This window comes from Castor canadensis, chromosome 7, assembly GCF_047511655.1.
Source record: "Castor canadensis chromosome 7, mCasCan1.hap1v2, whole genome shotgun sequence".
Classification (NCBI taxonomy): domain Eukaryota; kingdom Metazoa; phylum Chordata; class Mammalia; order Rodentia; family Castoridae; genus Castor; species Castor canadensis.
Window position 1 is genome coordinate 130,728,838 of NC_133392.1, and position 22,642 is coordinate 130,751,479.

The 22,642-nt window shown below is 41.2% G+C and overlaps 1 protein-coding gene and 1 pseudogene across 2 annotated transcripts in view; both read right to left on the minus strand.

The window, feature by feature from the left end:
• Window positions 1-22,642, minus strand: part of Ccdc30 (coiled-coil domain containing 30) — a 120,757-nt gene that overhangs the window by 27,711 nt on the left and 70,404 nt on the right. For both annotated transcript variants that reach the window (XM_074080424.1, XM_074080423.1), the window contains exons 8-11: window positions 19,207-19,386; window positions 11,410-11,619; window positions 6,621-6,775; window positions 4,761-4,884 (exon numbers count right to left, since the gene is read on the minus strand). In XM_074080424.1, coding sequence (XP_073936525.1) covers window positions 4,761-4,884; window positions 6,621-6,775; window positions 11,410-11,619; window positions 19,207-19,386 — 669 coding nt within the window. The remainder of the gene's footprint in view (window positions 1-4,760; window positions 4,885-6,620; window positions 6,776-11,409; window positions 11,620-19,206; window positions 19,387-22,642) is intronic.
• On the minus strand, window positions 20,471-22,255 carry LOC141424683 (large ribosomal subunit protein uL1-like; annotated as a pseudogene).

Here is a 22,642-nt window from a genome sequence, read left to right on the forward strand (position 1 = left end):
GCCCTATTTTTGTGAAGGGTTTTTCAAGATAGGGTCTTGAGTAACTATCTGCCCTGGCTGGCTTTGAACCTCGATCCTCCAGATCTCTGCCTCCTAGTAGCTAGGATTACAGGTGTGAGCCACCAGCACCCGGGCCACTTTTACTACATTTTTTACTACATTTTAATGTCCTGCTTGACACAAGGACTAAGACAGATAGTTGTGCTGACTTTCATATAACACCTTCTCCCACCAGTGACACTGGTTTCTCCGAGCCGAGCCGCAGGCAAGTGTTAGGGCTCTTCCAGCTTCTCTCAGGTCTTTTGTGTTCCAAATTCAAAGGAGAGCATGGAACTGAAGAGAAGCAGCACAGCTCTCACTGGGCAGAAGAGAGGGTCCAATAGAGGGTTGCCAGCGGTAAGGTCTAAGGGTTTTATGGATCTAGTTCTGGGTGTTGCCCAACCTTCATGCTAATTAGGGTTTTGTTACTGTTGTTGTTTTTTGGTTTTGGCGGCACTGGGGTTTGAACTCAGGGTCTCATGCTTGCTAGGCATGTGCTCTGCTGCTTGAGCCACTCGCCACCCTTTTCATGCTAATTGGGTATTAGGAAGGGTGCTATGTTCATTGGCTTAGAGCTAACATGGTGAGCTTTCCAACACAGATTGGAGAGCTATGCTCTCCTTGTAAGCATCAAGGGCAACAGCAGTTCCCATTTAGGGCCTTTCCTGCTTTCTTATTCCCTCCCCCACTCCTCAGGTCAGGGAGAGGTCACCAGGAATAGGCAGTGACTGGGTCTGTTTCCACATATTGTTGGTGGTTCAGGTCACAGTGGAGTTTTCCAGGGAACCCCTTAACTATTTTGCCTGCTGTTGGCTATCTAACTTTTCTACCTGTTCATATTCCTTCACCAGGAACACAAGGGGATTTTTCCTCAGCTATTCACTTTAAGAACCTGGAGGTAAAATTCACAAAAGTGTGAGGGCCCCATAATGACTAGGCCCCTGGAGTTTTTCTCTCTCAGACTTGTTCACCCTGAGCCTCCAACAATTTGTTAATTCCAGTTCTGATTTCCTCACTTGGATACTGGCTCTCATGGACGTTCCACTCTAGTGTTAGGGTTCTCTGTAATTTTAGGAGCAGCAGCGACCCTAGGACCACTCTTCTCCGATGGACCAAGAACTGTTGACTTTCTCAGTTTGTTCAGCTTTATACTTGTCACTGGGATGAAGTGGGGCTGATTTCCAAGCTCCTTTCATACAGAACCCTGATCCAGAAGCTTCCGAAAAGGATAGGGATACTGCTGGGTGCTGGTGGCCACGCCTGTAATCCTAGCTACTCAGGAGGCTTGAAGCAGCCCAGGCAAATAGTTCAAGAGACCCTGTCTCAAAAAAAACTTCCACAAAAAAGGTCTGGTGGAATGGCTCAAAGAGTAGGCCCTGAGTTCAAAACCCCAGTACCATACACAGGCACAAAAGATAGAGATAGGGTTGCTGCACACTCACAGGTACAGGGAGGGTGATGTGCTCACAGAGGGCATGGTGGTATAAGAGGTACTTAAATCCCTTTTGTTGAAAACCATTGCCTCCCTGGGTGCTGGTGGCTCACACCTCTGATCCTAGCTACTCAAAAGGCAGCGATCAAAACTATAGAGGTTCAAAGCCACCCTGGTAGTCTGGGCAAATAGTCTATGAGACCCTATCAAAAAAAACCCACAACAAAAACAGGCTGGTAGAGTGGCTCAAGGTGTAGGCCCTGAGTTCAAATCCCAGTGCAGCAAAAAGAAAAGCACTGACTCTTTACTTGGGCCCACAATTAACTAAAAGCAGGAGAAATGCTTGGCATTCCTACTGCGGTTTTGTATCTGTCTTTGTCTAAGCCATTCACTTTGCAATCACCTTGGATTCCAGGAAGGACAGAACTGACATCATTTTTATAACAAGGGGCAGAAACTACCCCTAACAGTAGAACCTCCACAGGATAGACCACTTTCCAAGGCGACAATGACTCTGAATAAATTCTCCAGAACCCGTGAAAAATAAGGACGAAGATAATGACCAGCCAGGCCACACCTGTGACTAGGACTATTTCACTATGCATACCTTTCACTCCTGCCCTAATTCTTTGCCTAGTTAAAGCTAAAGCTCACATCTGTACTCTGATGGCTGAATGTGGCTGAGTGCTTACATGCCTCTTCCCACAGAGTGTCCTTGTAGTAAATCTCCTTCCTCTGCCCTTCACCTTGTCTTTTTATTTGGCTTTTAGGGGTGAGTGGCCGGATCTGACAAGTAGAAGCCCAGGAGTTTGAGCCTGGGATCAATAACATTCTAACAAATGATCAAACCTGAGGGTGGTTGTAGGCATCCCAGACTTACAGCTGATGATCAGAAACACAGGGGGAAACCTGGAGACTGGCAATGGCCATGAGAATTTGTTAGATAGCAGTTAGCCATGTTGGAATTAAAAACCTTCAGGTGCTGAAAACAGGCACACAAGAGACAGAGAAAATCTTGACAAGACAATTTCTTTTGATCAAAAGGTGCAAGCATGTGCTCACTCCAGGTGAGCAGACACGTGAGCACAAAATGGTCGACAGTGGCTCCTCCTCATGTCACTGACGTAAGTTGTACCTGCCCCTCACCTGGGATTTGTCCAGGTCAAAGGTTCACAGTCTTTCCCGATTGGCTAAAAGGCTTGGGGAATGGGGCAAGGCACACAATTTGGCAGGCCATTTTCAAGGGCAATGGGGCTGTACAAGAATCTGGAAGAAGAAACAGGAACCCTTTAAACAGTACAAGTCACCTGAAATGGTGATCTGAGGAATTTTAAGTAATCTAAGAGGGTGACATATACTTTGATAGAAAAGATGGTTTTTCTTACAGCCAGGAATGACAGGAATATGCAAAAGAAAACCTAGCATGGAGGATTCTTCAAAGTCTCTGAGAGAAAAACACTCAATAGCCTCTGTTAAGATCAAAATAGCCCATCAAGGTCATGGGAAGTCACAGACGAGTCTCCCACCCACCCTAAGGTGGGTTGTGATTAAACAGATCCTCAAAAAAAAAAAAAAAAATCTTTAACAAGGCAAAGATCCAGGCCTATAGACCACACCCTAGGGGTCAGGTGTATCCAGGCTTCCACTGACTTTGCTATTGTTTTCGCTATATTTGCAGGTCTTTTTTTTTTTCTTTTATTCATATGTGCATACAATGTTTGGGTCATTTCTCCTCCCTTCCCCCCACCCCCTCCCTTACCTTACTTATTTGCAGGTCTTGCCTGACTTCTCCCTCTGGACTCAAGGATGGAGGTAGAGAGCAGTGCTGATCTTCTGGTGGGATGGAGCCCTTAACCTGTGGGTTCTGATGCTTTCTCCAAGTAGATAGTGTCAGATGGAGTTACGCGCTTTAACATCCTATTAGGGTCCACATTTGTAGGGGCTTCAAGGAAAGCGCCCTCAAATACCCTACTCTGATGTTATAGGAGGTGGCTTCCCTGTAATTTCTGAGCTTCTGGATTTACTGAAAGCCTGGAGTAGCTACCGTGACTCTGGCTCACCCAACAGTTTTGGGGTTTTTTTTTTTTTTCCCTGGTACTGGGGTTTGAACTGAGGGCCTACACCTTGAACCACTCCACCAGTCCTTTTTTTTTGTGTGAAGGGTTTTTCGAGATAGGGTCTTGCAACCTATTTGCCTGGGCTGGCTTCCAACTGAGATCCTCCTGATGTCTGTTTCCTGAGTAGCTAGGATTACAGGCGTGAGCCACCAGCACCCAACAGTGTTGTAAGCATCTTTTCCCATGTATTATAACTCTCTTGCTTGTGTTGGGCCTCAGGACACTCCACCCCCAAAGCATGACTGGAGACCTATACTTCTTTGGCATATTCCAACCTAGTTATTCTGAGACACTGTTACAAGATTCAGATACAGAAGTAGCTCTAAAACGCCATCCTTTTGTAAAAGAAATTTACATTTGAATAGGAAATCTAGGTTAGTAAAAGTGGGTGAGGAAGAGGGCACCTTCAGACAACTTTTATTACCTGTGACTTTTACCTGCACACAGGACAATCTTGACTTGCCATGCAACTCCTCCCCATCATGCCCCAGAGGTACCAATCCCATTCCTTTCTGAAGCTCAGGACACTCTACAAACTTTAGTCATCTGACCCTTCCAGTGTCAGGCTTTGTGGGATGCCCAGGTGTATGCATGTAATTAAAATGGTCTTCCACCCATTTATCTGTCAGTTTCATTTATAACCTAGACAAAGAACCTAGAAGGGTACAGAGAAGCCATTTTTTCCCCTCCCCTATTTGATATACCGTGTAGACTGCTTTTTTTGTTTGTTTGTTTGAACTCAGGGCCTTGTGTTTGCTAAGCAGGCATTCTACCCCTTGAGCTAGGCCCCCAGTCCTTTTTTGCTTTTAGGATCTCCCTTTTTTTGAATAAAGTCTCTAGTTTATGCCTGGGCTAGCCAAGACTATGATCTTCCTATTTATGCTTCCCACATAGCTTGCATTATAGATGTGTACCGACACACCCAGCTTATTAGTTGCAATGAGGTCTTGCTAATTTTTTCCCTGGGTTGGCTTCAACCTACAATCCTTCCTATCTCTGCCTCCTGAGCTGGGATTACAGTTGTGAGCTCTTGTGCCCCACCAGATTCTGCTTTCTCAACAGAATCCCAAATAAACTTAATGGGTGAAGCACTAGGCACTCAGTAATAATTAGCTATTACTCAGGTCTATGGAACCAAGAAAACCAAGAAGCATCTCTATTTACTCGCTTACCTGTTCATATTCTCTCCTTGCATTTTCTTGCTGCTGAGAACTGCTCATTTCCAATTGGCTCTCTTTGTCCTGCAAGGCTTTCACTTGCCTTTGTAGCTCATTTACAGTCTCAGCTAGAAGTACCCTGAGGACAATTAACACACATAGTATTACCTGCACTGTGCAAATTAAACTCCTACCTAACATTTTTATGCTGTCACAGAGGATTTTGTTGTTGTTCAGTCAAGTAGGGTGTGTGTCCATAAGATAAAGGAACTAACACAGGGAAGTACCATTGGGATAGCTTTTTTGTTGTTGTTGTTGCTATACTGGGGTACTGGGGTTTGAACTGCAGCTAGTCAGGTGCTCTACCATTTGAAGCACTCTGCCAGCCCAAGAAGCTTTTCTTAATTCTCTCTTTCTCACCATCAAAACAACCCTCTGAGGAACAAATAATTGTCCATGTTTCATCCATGAGGAAGATATAGGTGCAGCACAGAGAGCAGCCAGGACATGCTCTTTCTTTCTCTGTGCTTTTCAAATTGAGTCCTTGACCTTCTGGGTTCAATGTAGGTTTGTTAGTCACAAACACAACTTATACTGATGCATGCATGTTAGCGCTGCATCAGTCTTGCTATGAGGTCATGCTAATTTTTCTCCTGGGTTGGCGTCAACCTACAATCCTCCCGATCTCAGATTCCTGGGCTGGGATTACAGTTGTGAGCCACTGTGCCCCATCAGATTCTGCTTTCTCGACAGAAGCCCAGATAAACTTAATCCTCAGGATACTTCTGAGATTGTAAATGAGCTACAGGTGGTTCATGAATGAACCCGAGTTTGGTAAGGAAATCCACCCTTTTCTAAAAGAGTACCACTACACTTGCTCCTTCAGAGAGCATCTCATCAGACTTTGCTTTCTTGAAACAGTTTCTGAGGGTTTTAGACCCAGATTCTCTGCATTTAGGAGATTCATCTTGAAAAATATGATGGTGCTAGTGATGTACGTATATATTGATGGCTGTGCATGTTTCTAGTGACTAAAACCACTTTGTTTTCAAAATGCCTGTGAATTGCTCTGAGTGTCACACGAGTAAGAAACATTTGCAGCATCTACACGGATGCTTTAAGAACGAATCATAATAATAATAAAAACTTTTTTTAAAAAAAGTGATGACAGTTCCTATATGGTAGAAGTTTGTTGATCATCAAGATGTCTATAAATTATCCAGAACCACTTGGAAGAACATGAACTGATTAATACAAAACACCAACTTCACCATAGTCTAATCATACAGGAGAATTTGTGCAATCACACAAGAGAATTTGAAAAGCAAATCCCAGGTCTGGGTGTGGTGGTACACACCTATAATACCAGCTATTTGGGAAGCAGAGACAGATTGTAGTTTGAGGCCAGCCCAGGCAAAAAAGTTACCAAGACCCTATCTTAATAACAATCTGGGTGTGGGTGTGTGCCTGTGATTCCAACTATGTGGAAGTAGAGGTAGGAGGATGGTTGGTCCAAGCAGACCTGGGCAAAAGTGTGAGACCCTATCTAAAAACAAACTAAAAGCAAAAAGGGCTGGTGGAGTGGCTCAAGTGGTAGATCACTTGCCTAGCAAGTGTGAAGCCCTGAGTTCAACCTAAGTACCACCAAAAAAAAGCAAATCCCAAAGTATCAGATCTAATAAGCAGTCCAGTCATTTAAGAAAGTTTAGCAGTGGGCCAGGTGGTGCCAGAGGCAAACAACAAAAAGTAAGCAATTGAAATCCCATGTGGTAAGGGACCTAGTTTGCATCAGGGGGACCAGGACAAAGTGCTACATTGTTACAGTGACACTGTGATGAACCAAGCATGTGAGACTCAGTGTCCTGTCCCTCTTACCTCTTCTGTTGCTCTTCCTCACACTGCTGCTGCAGCTTGGCTTCATTTTCCGTTGCTTCTTTGACCTTTTCCTCTAGTTGCTTCTTCTTCAAAATACAAGTGTCTGAGAGATACGCTTGCTGGGCATGTTCTAATTTCTGATGCAAGTCCAAAATCTTGAAGGCAAATGTAAGGAAGAGTGCCACCTTTTTTTCAACTTAGGGTAACAGCAAGTAGATACCAATTATGGCAGTGCTAGTGTATTAATCTGATCTAAGTAAAGAACACAGCCAGATTTTTTAATTGTTTATTCATTTATTTATATGTGTATACATTGTTTGGGCCATCTCTCTCCCCTACCCCCAGACTTATTTTTTTGTTAGTACTGGGATTTGAACTCAGGACCTCATGCTTGCTAAGCAGGTGCTCTACCTCTTGAACCACTCAGCCAGTCCTTTTCTGTGCTGGGTATTTTCAAGATAGAGTCTCACAAACTATTTGCCTGTGCTGGCTTTGAACTGTGATCCTCCTGATCTTGGCCTCCAGAGTAGCTAGGATTACAGGAATGAGCCATAACAGATTTTAGCTAGCCATGAGCTTGATTTATTTTAACTTTTAAAATAAGCTATTTAATGTATGCCATGTGTAATGCATTCGTCCAGTTCAGTGTGTTGGTTTAAAAGAAGCTATGTAGTGAAAAGAAACCCTGTCGCTATCCCACTTCCTCCTAGTTTTCCTCCACCAAATAGGTAACCACTGTTATTAGTTTCTTGTGTGTCTTTCCAGGTATTTATACACAAATATTACAGTTATCCTTCATACACAAAAAAAGTTATCCAAATAATGCCCTACTGTATTTGATTCTGCACCTTGATTTTGTTTCCCTTTTTTTTTTTAGCAGCACTGGGGTTGAACTCACGGCCTTGTGTTTGCCAGGTGGGCACTCTACCACTTGAGCTATGCCTTCACCTTTTTTTGCTTTGGTTATTTTTAGGATAGAGTCTTGCTTTTTGGCCCAGCCAGCCTGAACTGCAATCTTCGTATTTATGCTTCTTCACATAGCTGGGGTGACAGGTGTGCATCATCGTGCCTAGCCATTGGTTGAAGATGGTTGCCCAGGTTGGCCTCAAACCACCATTCTCCTAATCTCCACTGTCCAAGTGGCTAGAATTACAGGTTTGAGCCACCTCACAGGCCTGCACCTTGATTTGTTAAAATAACAACATGCCTGGTGATTTTTTTCATGTAAAGTAGACATGCAGAGTTGTCTTCTGTTTTACAGTTGCAAATTGTTCTACTGTTAGGATATAACAAACTTATTTGACCAGGCCCCTACTGATGGAAATTTAGGTTGGTGCCAATTTAATGCTATTACAAACAGTGCCTATAGAATAAATAATGAAATGCGACTTGCTATGGTAAAGGTTATTAGTATTTGGTAGACAGATAATGCCAGACTCCTAGCAACCAAAAAAATCTTGCCATGGAACTCCCTTCTCTTAACCAGATATCCTCATACTAGACCTTTTTTTTTTAATACTCCTCCAGCACCACCCTGAGCCATCTACAGGGCAATCCATCCTCTCCACGTTGTAAATACCTGGCAGCCGTAAGTATCTTTACAAGAGAACTGGAGGTGCTGGAGGTGTGGCTCAAGTGTTAGAGTGCCTGCAATGCAAGCTTGAAGCCCTGAGTTCAAACCTCAGTCCAAAAAAAGAAATTCCTCACATAAGAAAGTGACTTGGGGGCTGGAGGAGTGGCTCAAGAGGTAGAACACCTGCCTAGCAAGCCTGAGGCCCTGAGTTCAAAGGGCTTGCCTGGCAAAAAAAAAAAGGTCTACCCCCAGTTTGAGCTCTCAGGCAAAGTTCTCTAGGCCTTCTGACTATTGGTAGCAGCTCATATGTACAATTAAACACCTGAAAATTATCATAAGCACCTGTGCAGAATACCCCATGCTATCTGATAAGGCTGTGTTAATTAAACCTGCCAGCCACCCTAGCCTTTCCCTAAGGACAGTCCCGATTTAGAAGTCTTACAACTTCTAAACTGGTCTTTAAACAAAGAGATCAATGCTTCAGCGCCAACACACAGGAGCCCACTGCTCTCTCTCTTGCAGTGCTTCCTCTTAGTCTTTCTTTCCTTTTCTTTCAATAAAGTTTTGCTACTGTTTTGCAATTTGTGTCTAGGTCTAATTCTTTGTTCAGGTGACACAAGAACTTGGGATCTTCTGGACTAGTGTCCAGCCCAGTAACACTTCCCTAGGTATTAGACTAATTTATATTTTCAACAGGAAAGTATGGATGGGAGCACCCAGTTTCTCAACAGCATGGCTAAATTCCTGAATAACTCTTCAAAACAAATAGAAGTCTCTATAAACCAAGAGTTTATTAGCATACTGCCTAGCACCAATAATGGTTTTTTGGGTTTTTTTTTTGCGGTACTGGGCTTGAACTCAGGGCCTACACCTTGAGGCACTCCACCAGCTCTTTTTATTGTAGGTATTTTCAAGATAGGGTCTCACAAACTATTTGCCTGGGCTGACTTCTGTGATCCTTCTGATCTCTGCCTCCTGAGATTACAGGCATCAGCCACCGGCACTGGGCAATAATAGGTTCTTTAATGCCCTGGGAGAACTGAAAATCTGATTGATGAATTTGAAAGAGCTATAGATAATTGTATGTTAGAATTTACATGTTTAGATAAAAGTTATTTTAAAACATGTGTTTGCTATACAAGTCTCTTTTTAAATTTGTTTACTTTTTTTTTAATAAACCTTTGTGTCAACTAAAATTATAACTGGTCTATAGTAGTTTCAGTAAATATTTGCTGAACAGCTATCTGTTCTGGTTGGGGTCTACACCTTGAGCCACTCCACCAGCCTTTTTTATGTGATGAGTTTTTTCGAGATAGGGTCTAGAGAACTATTTGCCTGGGCTGGCTTTGAACCACCATCTTCCTGATCTCTATCTCCTAAGTAGCTAGGATTACAGGGGTCTGACTCAGCCCAAGAATTCTTTAAAAAGAACTGTAGGTGTACCTCAACTAGTAGCACCTGCTTTGCAAGTGAGAAGCCTTGAGTTCAAACCTCAGTCCCACCAAAACAAACAATGACAAAAAAGAATTCTTAAATAAAGACATTCAGTCTTGATTCCACAGACAAAATCATCATCACTCATTTACTGTCAAGGGCACATGCCAAACTTTGGAAACTGCTACCCAATTTATGGAGAATGTTTCCAGTACTTTTGAAGTCCATTCTGTGACTTCTCCACCAGAGAAAACAGATCCTCTGAATTTTGTGTTGATATTTTCCTTGCTTTTCCTCTTTAATGTATGTCTATATGGTAGTTCGTATTTTGCATTATTTTGACCTTTTTTATCCATGGAATCGGACTGTGGTTTTAGTGGCTTTTAAAAATTCAGTCTTATGTTTGACTACAGCATGTACCTACAGTTCATTCATTTTCATTGTTGTATGCTATTCTGTAAATATTCAACAATTTATTTATTCCATCTTGTGGCAGTGGACATTTGGGTTGTTCCTGTCTTTCTGCCATTTGGAACAGTGCTACTGTGAACATTATTATATCCTGACTCCTGACATATATGTGCAGTACAATAATTTTCCTACTGTTTATGCCCACTGGTTGATGTGTATATGCAAGCTATATATACAATTTTAGCTTAACTAAATAATGCCAAATTGCTTTCTAAAACGTGGATAGTAATTTTCTCTCCCACCTGAATATTTTGTACCAAACCTTCACCATGATTTATACTTTCTAATTTAAAAAATTTACCAATCTTCACCAATTTTACCAGTTACTTTTTATTAAGTAATGACATACATATGGTAAATGGTAAATAACGTTATGTATCTTAAGCACACTCAGTGAAGCTTCCCTTGTATGACTTACTTCCCAGACAACTTATAGAAAACTTCCAGCACCACAGAGACTCCCTCAGACCTCCTCCTACTTAATTAATATAGCTCATAAAGACAGCCACTAGTCTGCCTTCTATTCTTTAATGTCATATAAATAGAATCATATGGTATTTACATTTTTTTGTGTGCTGGATTCTTTAACTCAATTTTAAAGCATCCAGTTTACTTCAGATTACTATCATTCTTAATAAAAAAATTTTTTTTTGGCGGTACTGAGGTTTGAACTCAGGGCCTCACGCTTGCCAGGCAGGTGTTCTACCACTTGAGCCACTCCTCCACACTTTTTTTGATGTGTGTTGGGGTTTTTCCGAGATAGGATTTCACAAACTATTTGCCTGGGGCTGACTTCTAACCTCAGTCCTCCTGATCTCTGCCTCCCGAGTAGCTAGGATTAGAAGTGTGAGCCACTGGTACCCAGTTGAAATGATTTTTATCTAAGATTTGACTCTCAAAGTTGTATATCAGAATTTGTAATTGTTATATGCTACTGCCACCTGGTGTTAGACAATTTAAAATACAGGGGCAATATTGGAAAATGGTTTCACAACAAAAATCCCTCCAAAAAAACCAAAATAAATATCACAAACAACCAATACAAATGAGAGGAAAATAAATCTTTTAAAATTTGAAAATATGAAGCAACAATATGACTGAGTCCTATGGGCTCAGTCAATTCTTTAAGTTCAAGTTCTATTTTTAATGAAACATTTTTAAGGTTCATGCAGTTTAAAACACACACACATACACATACACACACCAAGATCTACCAGGTTTGCACCCTAGCTGTCTCTCAGAATCCTTAGGGAGCCAGGAGGTGTGGATAGTGGTACTGAGTGTGCACTGGATTAGGTGTGAGATAATTACCTGTTCCTGTGCATCAGCCAATTTTGCTTTCTCCTGAGCCAGCTTTTCCTGCAGGTTACTCCGTGATTTCATGCTCTGAGCCTGCTTCAGTCCTTCCAGCTCCAGCTCTTTGATTTTCTGCTGACAATGCTTCCATTCTGCTGTGAGCGAAGAGTACATCTTTGCACTGTCTAGTAATTTCTCCTGGGCCTGCTTCAGTTCAATTTTGATCTAGAAATGGAGAATAAATAAGAATGATAAAAATAAACATGGAATGAATGTGAATGTGAGCCAGGCTAATCAGCTTTCAAAGGAGTCCCATCCCTTCAAAGCTGACATACAAGATCGGGTGTGGTGGTGCACATCTGTAATCCCAGCTATTCAGGAGCAACAAGATCATGAGTTTAAGGCCAGCTTGGGCTACACAGAGAGACTCTGTAAAAACCAACTTCCTCCCCCCCAACACACACAAAAAAGCTGACAAATAACAATGCCACATGACTGATTACCTGTCCTAAGCTTTGGTAAGGTTTGGCAAGTCTCAAGCCAGTGGGTCACTGGGCAAAGAAATTTCCCCAAAAGTGTCTACGTCTGCACAGCCTAAATATTTCCTGTTGGCAATAATGGCACCGATAGATTTCAGTTCTTACTGCACCCTTAAGCTTCTGTTTTCCAGGGTCACGGTCCTGCCTCCCAGGGGCACAGTCCTGCCTCAAGTCTAGCTTGAACCCTCCTTCTGCCCCAACCTCCAATCAGCATGAACCATAAGATCCTAACCAATCAGAACATGCTGAGTCTCACTGAGGGGTATTTAAGCACCTGCCCTTTTCTTTCTCTTTCTCTTTCTCTCTCTCTCTCTCTCTCTCTCTCTCTCTCTCTCTCTCTCTCTCTCCCACCCGGCAATAAAGAATCTCTTGGCCAGATCACTCCTCTCCACGTGGTCACTTTTGGGGCCTATATTTCCTTACATTTCCCATCCTTTCTTCAGTCTAATCCAATCTGGCTTTCATCCCCTCCCCTTCATGGAACTGATTTGGTCAAGGGCGCTGATGAACCATCCCATTGTCACAGTGAGCCCATTGTGCAGGTAGCCTCTAGTAGCATCCACTTCCTCTATCTCAAAGAGTTCTCCCCTCCTGGTTTCCATTTCTGTGCTAGTCCTTCTTGGTCTCCTTTGTAAACTCTTATATTATCAGACTACCCCAGGCCCGGAGAGTGGATGATTCTAGGTTTGTTTCTACAATTTGATATGCCATTTTATACCCAGAACTGCCAAAATTAAACTCCTTGATTTTTCCCATTATCTCCAAAATTATTTCTCTTTCAGTCTTTCTGATTTCAGTAAATGATGCCACCACCCAACCTTCTGGGCAGGCCAATCATCAGAAAGTCTTCCTCTCCCCTCATGATCCAATCCCTATCACTTGGTCCCTGCTGCCACTCAACCTCCACAACTACTTTACATCAATCGATAGTGTCATTTTTGCCAACACCCTAGTCTAGATCATCTCTAGACTGGGCTGTAGTAAGACCCCGCCCACACGTCCTGCCACGTCCAATTTTGCTCCCATGTAATGTGGTCTCTGTGCTGTACCCAAACTGTTCTTTTAAAACACAATTTGAATATGACTCTTCTGCTTAAAATCTCTCAGTGGCTTCCCATCACCCCAGGAACAAATCCCAGCAGGTTGCCTGGCCTTGTGTGAGCTGACCCTTACCACCCCTTTAAAACCAGCATGTTATTCCCTATTCCCCACTGAACTCCAGTCACACTGGTTTCTATTTAGAGTTTCCGGCACTCTGAATTCTTTCCACACTTCCCTCTGCCTGGAATGCTTTCCCTTCTCCCCTTCTTATTATGGTGACATTGCCTGCCTGTGCTTTAGGTTTTCCCTTAAATGTCACTTTGCAGGAGAAAATTTTCATGACCACTTAATCTGAAGAAGTCTCCTTACTTGTAAACCACATTTATTTCCTCTGTTGAACACATCACAATCTGTAATTGAGCATGCATCTCTCTACCGATTGATAATCCTTCTTTCTCATTGTAAATTTCAACAGAGTAGGGACCATGCTCTTATTCATTTCTCAATGCCTTAGGCCTACCAAAGTGCCAGGAAGTAGGTGATTAATCAATACCCACTGAGCAACCAACGCATGGTGCTTGCAGGACTCTCAGAACCTGATGAATGTGTACGCTACACAGGGAAGGCTCACACAGAACAGTGCTGAGACAGAGTGGTCTCTGCCCTCATGGAAAACAGAATCCTGTGATCCTAAAGCTTGTTGGATGAATGAATGAGGACTGTAAATGTCCAAAAATGTCTTTGGTCTGTTAACCAATCAGATATATAGAGTGACTCTAAAAGTTGACAGTATTCTTTGAGCACGGGTTAAACATCGTTTTCTTCATGTGTAATTCAGGGATGCTCACTGCTCACCTCACAGCATGGTTGTGAAGCTGCATTCAATAAGACAAGGCAGTTACAGCATCAAGAGCAGAGCCAGACATACAGGAAACACCTAGACAAACTTAAACTCCTGCTATTCAAGAATTGTTCACAGAATGTGTTCTGGAAGTGTATAGAAATGTGTACTGGGAATAGAGAACCCAGCAGATGCTAATGTTACTATTTTACATTTGTTAGGCTTTCCCATTTATAAAGTGACTGGGGTTGGCATTTTATCTCATTTTACACATGAAAACACTAGATCGCAAATAGAGCTGGCAAATGAGAGAGCTGAGATCTGAATACAGATTTAGACCACAGCATATTGACTGGAAGCTGTGAAACACATGGATCTATTATCTCTCAAAAAATACAATAAGTGGATCAACAAAGCTAAAAGTTGGTTCTTTGAAAAGTCTAGTAAAAACTAATAAACTTCTAGTAAGACTGATCATAGAAAAAGCAACAAAGCATAGGCAACAAATTATCATGGAAGTGAAAAGGACAATCACTATATTATTTTTTAAAAAGAAGATATGTGAATAAGTTGAAGCTAGCCCTGGGCAAATAGTTCACAAGACCCTATCTTGAAAAAACCCATCATGAAAAAGGTCTGGTGGCAGTACTCCCGATAAAAAAATTATTTTTTTGACATGGAGTCTCACTTTGTTACTCAAAATGTCCTTGAACTCCTAGGCTAAAGCAGTCCTCCTACCTTTGCTTCCCAAGTAGCTGGGACTGTAGATGCATGCCACCACACTTGGCTTCTATAAAAGGTTTAGAGATTTCAATGAAATAGCAGAAAAATAAAATATACCATGACATAACAAGAAATTAAAAAAATTTTTTTGACTTGTCATAGGAATTAAAGAAACAGTACCACAAATTGGAAATTTTCCTAAAATAAAACTCTAGAATAAGGCTTTAGGAATGAGTTCTTATAATTACTCAAGAAATCCAAAGAAAAAACAAAAACAAAAATGTAACACAAGAAGAAATCATTGTTATTCTTCATGAACTCCTCCAGAGAACAGAAAAAGAAGGCTTATCACTCATTTTAAGAGGCTAAGATAGCTAAGCACCGGTGGTTCCCGCCTGTAATCCCAGCTGCTCAGGAGGCAGAGACCAGTAGGATAAGCGGTTTGAAGTCAGACCCGGCTAATAGTTCACGAGACCCTATCTTGAAAAAAACTTCACAAAAATAGGGCTGGTGGAGTGCCTCAAGGTGAAGGCCCTAAGTACCACCACCAAAAAAAAAGACAGCTTTATTTTTTATTTTTTGGTAGTATTGGAGTTTGAGCTCAGAGTCTCGCATTTGCTAGTCAGGCCCTCTCTACCACATGGGTCACATCCTAGTCTTTTTTTGCTTTAGCTATTTTTCAGATAGGGTCTCAAATTTTTGCCCAGGGTAGGCCTCAGACCAGGAGACTCCTACCTATGTCTTCTGTGTAGCTGAGAGTACAGGCATGCACCTGGTTTTTATTTTTAAATTTATTTGGCAGTACTGGAGTTTGAATTCAAGGTCTCACATTTGCTAGACAGGTGCTCTACCACATGAGCCACATCCCAGCCCTAAATTTGGCTTTTATTTTTATCTTTTAATTTATTTTTGGCAGGAGGCTAGGATACCCTTGATGCCAAAATCTGATGATGACACTATAAAAAAAGGAAAATGACAGGCCAGTCTCATTCATAAACAAAGACGCCAAAATTCTAAATAAATATTAGCAAACCAAATCCAGCAGTGCAGGAATAGTATGATAATTTATGATGAAGTTGGGTTTACCCCAGGAAGGTAAAGTTGGGTTGACTGGAGAAAAATCTGTCAGTGTAATTCAACACATCACTAGATAATGTCGGTGGCTCACGCCTATAATACTAGCTACTTGGGAGGCAGAGATCAGGAGGATCTCAGTTCAAAGCCAACCCAGGTAAACAGTTTGCAAGACCCTATCTTGAAAATACCCAAATAAAACAGGGCTGGAGGGGTGGCTCAAGTGGTCGAGTGCCTGTGTAGTTAGCATGAGGCCCTGAGTTCAAACCCCAGTATTGACAGAAAAAAAAAGATAAAAGATTTAAATTTCAACATTCCAGGAATCAGGGGAGGAGGGATGAAAGAGAGCAGTGGAGGGGGTGAATTCAAGTATGATATGTTTTATACATTGTAAGAACCTTTGTAAATGCTACAATGTACTCCCACCCAGCATAATAATTAAAAAAAATTTAAATCTCTTATTTTCAAAGTAGTTAGACAAAAGAATTTGATGAAGTTCAACATGAAATAATGGGTAAACTAACACTAGGAAAGCAATTTCCTTAATGTGATGAAGAATATCTACTTTGTCTATCTTTTCTTTTTTTTGCAGTACTGGGGCTTGAACTTAGGGCCTTCACCTTGAGCCACTCCACCAAGCCCTATTTTTGTGAAGGGTTTTTTGAGATAGGGTCTTGTGGACTGTTTGCCTGGGCTGGCGTCGAACTGCAATCCTGATCTTTGCCTCCTGAGTAGCTAGGATTACAGGCGTGAGCCACTGGCACCTGGCTACCTATCTAGGTTGAAATAGGATCTCACTATGTAGCCTACGCTGGCCTCTAACTCATGATCTTCCCATGTCATCCTCACAAGTGCTGGGATTGCAGGTATGCACCACCATGCCTGGCTAAGAATATCTTTTTTGGGGGTGAGGGGATTTGAACTCAGGGCTTCGTGCTTGCAAAGAAAGTATCATTTTTTTAAAGCCTCCAAAATCTTACTAAATGGTAAAATTGAAGAGCTTTTCCTTTGAAATTTGGAATGAGAACAAGACACCCAGTATTTATCACTTCTATGCAGAATTAGATTAGCTAATACATAAAACAAGAAAAAAATCACTAAAGGGAAAATATGTGGAAGGAACAGAAGAAAATAATCTTTATTCTCAGGTGATATGATTGCTTGCACAGAAAATCCAAAATAAAATAAACATAAATTATAAAAATTAAAAAGCATGACAAAGTTTTTATAAGAAAAATATTTTTGTATATTGTCAATAGTTAATAAATGAAAATTTAAAAGCTACCACTTATAGCAATGAACCCACGTAGCTACAGCCATCTGACAAAGGTGCCAAAAACATACATTAAAGAAAAGGCAGACCCTTCAACAAATGGTGCTAAGAAAACTGGATGTCCACGTTTAGAAGACTGAAACTAGACCACCTACCACCTTTCAAGTGTTATATTCCACAGCAGTATTGGAGTTTGAACTCAGTGCCTCATGCTTGCTAGGCAGGCTCTCTACCATTTGAGCTATCCCCTCCATTCTTTTTTTTCGCTTTAGTTATTTTTAGGGTTTTGCATTTTTGCTTTTCCCATTGCTGGCCTTGGACTGTGATCCTCCTACCTAGGCCTCCTACATAGCTGTGGTTACAGATGTGCACCATTATACCTGGTTTGTTGGTTGAGATGAGTCTTTGCCTGGGCTGGCCTTGACCTATGATCTTTCCATTCTCTGCTTCATGAGTAATGATCTGTGTAGTTCTGATTATTGTACCTGAAAATGTAGTATTGTTTGACTCTTTGCAGAGTCAAATAGTTAAAATGATCTAAGAAATATGTTTGAAGGGTGAAAGGTTGTCATCTGCAGGAATATAATGTGTAGAATTTAAATGCCACATAGCTACAAAAGTTTGGGGGAATATGACCAATATTTAAAAACTTGTGAAGGAGCTGGAGTGTAGCTCAGTGATAGAGTATGCTACAAGCATGCTTAGGGGCCTGGGTTTGATCCCCAGCACTCTAAACAAACACCTAACTCCCTCCCTTCCCCACATACACAAAAAAACCTAATGAATGGTGAGGATAGGAAGAAGCTTATTCAAATGATCCTGAAATACTAGAACTTCCTAGAAAGCTTTCTTTGAAGCTTGAGATAAATGAGTATTTGTTGTCCTTTATATTTCCTTTTTCAGACTGTGAGTTCTTCAAAGGCAAGAACCTGCCTGTCCATTCTCATGTCATTTTTCAAATAAGATCCTTTTTCCCCAATAGACTATGGTAAGCAAATTTCCCTCGTGAAGGGCCGGTTAGTAAATATTTTAGACTTGTGGGTCATATGGCCTTTGTCAAAACTGCTCACATATGCAATTATAGCATAAAAGCAGTCATAGGTAACATGGAAACAAATGTGTATGACTGTTTGCCAATAAAATGTTATTTACAAAAACAGGAGCCCAGCAGAATTTGACCCCCAGACCAAACTTTTCTGACTTTTGCACGGTGGAGATAAAGACTATGCCTGCCATTAAACCTTCAGTATCTCTAAGAGAGACTGTCTGGCATATGAATGATACTTGATTTTTATTTATTTAATTTTTGGAAGATAGGCAAAGATTTATGTAGTACAGCAGGGTAAAGTAGGGAGAAACAGAAAAGGGAAAGAGGAACACTTCCTGGCTGAAACCTTGCAGATGGGAGCAGAAGCTCAAAATGGCAGTCCTCATCCTAGGTGTATTTATGCCTTCTAGATGAAGATGGTGAATCCAGTTTAAACTTTTCCTAGTTAAGTGTTCATGTCACCTGGTAACCTTTAATCGTTTACTACTTATTGAATGTTGAATCCCAGAACCTTAGATAGGGGCTTATAGGAATTATAAGAACTAAGTCCCTAATACAAATTTTTACAGATCTGAAGCATAATTAAAAGGAAGCACTGTTACCTGGTGGTTCATTTTGAACATTCATGTGGTTTACAAAATTTAGGTGAATCTGTGTATGGCAGTTCTACCTAGATTATTTTAGAACAAGCATGTTTGGAGGATGTCCCCTGAACATGTTTGATGCTTCTTGGTGCTGCTCTTCTATCAGGAAAAAACAACTTTGTACCTTGGAGTAACTGATGGCATTAAATGAACCAGTAATAATGAATAAATCTATCGAGGATAAATAAATCTAGTGAGTCACAACTAGGATGAGACAACTGGGTTTTTAGTTCAGGTCATTGAAATTTAGTAAGTTTTAAAATGTTTAAATGGTGATTTCAACAGGTTGTATAACTTGAAGCCTTTTTTTGTTTACAGATTGATGGCATATACACCCCTTTAGTAGCAAAGAAGTGACTGAACTCTTTTCATTTTTTTTTTTGTGGAACTTGGATTTGAACTCAGGGCTTTGCACATGCCAGGCAGGTGCTCTACTGCTTGAGCCATGCTTCCAACCCAGCTCTGTTCTTATTTAGTAGGGAAAAGTTAAAGGAAGAAGTTACCAAAGAGCTCACATTGTCCACCCATCCCTGAGTCCCACCATGAATTACAATGGTGAGGAATTTTGATTTGCTTATTCCTAGGGCCAGCTGAAGTCCTTCAATGAAGGATGTCCTCACTAGACTTACCTTAATGCTTTCTTCCTGAAGTAAGCTATTATGTTGCTTTAAGTCAAAGTTCTTCCCTCGCTCATATCGAAGCTCTTTTTCAGCTGAGCTGCAAAGGGTTTGGAGCCTGTGCAAATGCTGGCGAAGTTGTTGTACTTCCTCTTGTTGCTGGTATTTTAGTTTTTCTCCAGATGATAGATACTAAAGCAAACATTGTAAAAGTGAAACATTGGTAAAACATGGGTTCAAGCTCTCAGAACCAGAATGTGATCACTCACATGTCAATGTTCTTGGAGTTATCTTACAACAAATTTCTCTTTTGCATTTATGTCTAGATTAGATTCGAGGGAAAATACCTGGGGAATAATAGAAACAAAACTAGACAGGCATAGACAATTAATCTTATTTTCCATATCCCTGAAAGGCAACAGAAGCATGGATGATTTTAGAGTAAAACATACCTTTATATGTGAAGTAGTACAGTGTGTGTGTGTGTGTGTGTGTGTGTGTGTGTGTGTCTATGTGTGTGCCTGCTAACAAAGAAAATTTAGCAAGAGACTCAGTTTCTAGCCTTTTTCATTACTTTCCTTTTCCTACCTGATGATTCTTCTCCAGTTACTACTCAACAGAAACACACTCTTAACCCTGAATACTATTCCATTGCAGATAGAATAAACACCTTATTTTCATTATCTACTTGTCCATTTAGTGTCTATGGGTACTTGGGTTGATTCCCTTACTTGGGTATCATGAATAATGTTTCAGTTAATGGCAGCACAGCTACCTTTTCAAAATTCTACTTTCAGCCCCTGGAATATATCTTCAGAAGTGGAACTGCTGGATCATTTGCTAAATTTAAGTTTGTTTTTTTATTGATGGTACTGGGGTTTGAACTCAGGGCCTCACACTTGTTAGGCAGGCGCTCTACCACTTGAGCCACTCCACTAGCCCAAGTTTTTAATTTTTTGAGGAATATCCATGTTTTCCATAAACATATGGATATTCTAACATACATACTACACTATGGCCATACTAATTTACATCCAACAAAAGTGTACAAAGGGTTCCCTTTTCTCAATGTGCTTATCAGCAAATCCTCTTTTTGAAAGTAGCCATTCTTAGTGAAGTGATAACTCATTGTGGTTTTCCTTTGCATTTCTCTGATATACCTGTTGACTTGTTGTAAACCTTCTTTTGACAAGTGTCTATTTAGGTCCTTTGCCCATTTTTAATTAGTTTTTTATTTTTTGGTGGTACTAGGTATTAAGGTATATTAGCATATACCTTAATACAAGTGCTGGGGCTTGCCCATGGTGGTTTTTTTTTTTTTTTTTTTTTTTGATGGTACTGGGTTTGAACTCAGGGTCTCATACTTGCTAGGCAGGTGCCATACCACTTGAGTCACTCTGCCAGCCCTGTTTTGTGCTGGCTATTTCTGAGAGAGGATCTCACAAACTATTGGCCTGAGGCTGGCCTTAAGCTGTGATTCCCTGATCTCTGCCTCCTGACTAGCTAGGATTACAGGTGTGAGCCACCTGCACCTGGCCTCATGGTACTCTTGATGTATAAAGCCTGGATGTTTTGCCAATTCTTCTTGAGCACTAACACTAGGAAGTTGACAGCCAAGTGAATGACCTTGTACACAAACTCATTGTCATTTTCACATGACCAACAGCAACAATCAGACACAGCACCTTCTTCATCTGGAACTTGACTGTGGACTTTATCTCATCGACTTTGGCTACCTTATTTTCATTGTGTGTTAACAGGGAAGGGAACTTGCCAACCTTATTTAGGCCAGGGCTCAGGATTCATGGGATCTGCTTGATTAGAGACTCTGAAGCTAAAAAAGCACCTGTACTTTTTGGCCAGTTTATTTTTGTTTAGCTTCTTCAGAGCCTTGATGTCCGTGTGTGTGGGATATCTATAGTCTTGGCCTCATCACCATGTGGCTGGCCTCCCCCAGGATGCACATGGAGATCTTGGGGCGGGGTTGGGAGGGAGTGGACTTAAGCCTGATGGTGCCAGAGAAGCGTTTATCCTCCTGGGGGGTCATAGTTCTTCAGGCTGATCTGCAGCTCCACAGTCTCCAGGAACTAGTGGCATTTGTGCTAGTTCCCATACAGGACTCCCTGCACCACTTCCTACAGGGAGTCACAGGAGACTTTGCTGCTCATGGTGGTAACAGGAAAAGAGCTAATTAGATTATTTTTGTTTTGTCTTTATTGACTTGAGTTTCTAATTTTGGATGTTAGCCTCTTACCTAGTGTATGGTTTGATTTTGTTTGTTTGTTTTTTTTTTTGGTGCTGGGGACCGAACTCAGGGCCTTGCACTTGCCAGGCAAGCGCTCTTCCACTGAGCTAAATCCCCAACCCTAGTGTATGGTTTGAAAATATTTTCTCCCATTCCCTAAGTTGTCTCTGTACTCCGTTGTTTCCTTTGCTGTGCAGAAGTTTTTTAGTTTGATGTAATCCCATTTGCTAGGTTTTTTTTGTTGTTGTTATCTGTGCTTTTGGGGTCATAGTCAAAAAGTTTTTTTCCAAAACCCATGCCAAATTTTTTCCTCAAGTGTGCATCAACTGATGAATGGATAAGGAAAATGTGGTATATACAAACATGTACAATGGGATGCTATTCAGCTCTTAAGAAGGACATCTGTCCAGATGCCAGTGGCTCACACCATAATCCTAGTTACTCAGGAGGCAAAGACCAGGAGGATTGAGGTTCAAAGCCAGCCCAGACAAATAGTTCACAAGACCCTATCTCAAAAAAACCCATCATAAAAGAGGGCATCTGCTACAACATGAATGAACTTGGAGGACATTGTGCTAAGTGAAAAGAAGCCAGGCACAGGAAGACAAATACTGCATGATCTACTTATATGTGGAATTTAAAATGTCAAACTCATAGAAGCAGAGGGATGGAGGGTAGAATAGTGGTGGTCAGAGGCTGGGACTGTAGATGGTAGAATGAAAAGATGTTAGTCAAAGGGTACAAAGTCTCAGTTGTGTTGATAAAGTTAAGGGAGCTCTATCGTACAGCAGATGACTACAGTTAATAATGAACTGTCTACCTGAAAATTGCTAAAAGAGTAGATCTTAAATGTTCTTACCATATACCCAGATAATAAGTATATAGGTGATAGGTTAATTAGCCTGATTATTCATTTTACGATATATACATATATCAAACCATCACATTGGTTTGATACATACAACTTTTTGTTGTTGAGTGTTTTTTTGTTTGTTTGCTTTATGAGATAGGGTCTCCCAGGCTGGTGGAGTGGCATAAGGCCCTGAGTTCAAACCCCAGAACCACCAAAAAAAAACAAACAAACAAACAAACAAAAAAACAAATTAAAGAGATAGGGTCTTGATGTAGGCCAGGTTGATCTTATACCCATAATTCTCCTGCCTCAGCCTCCCAGAGCACTGGGGTTACAATCATGTGCCACAG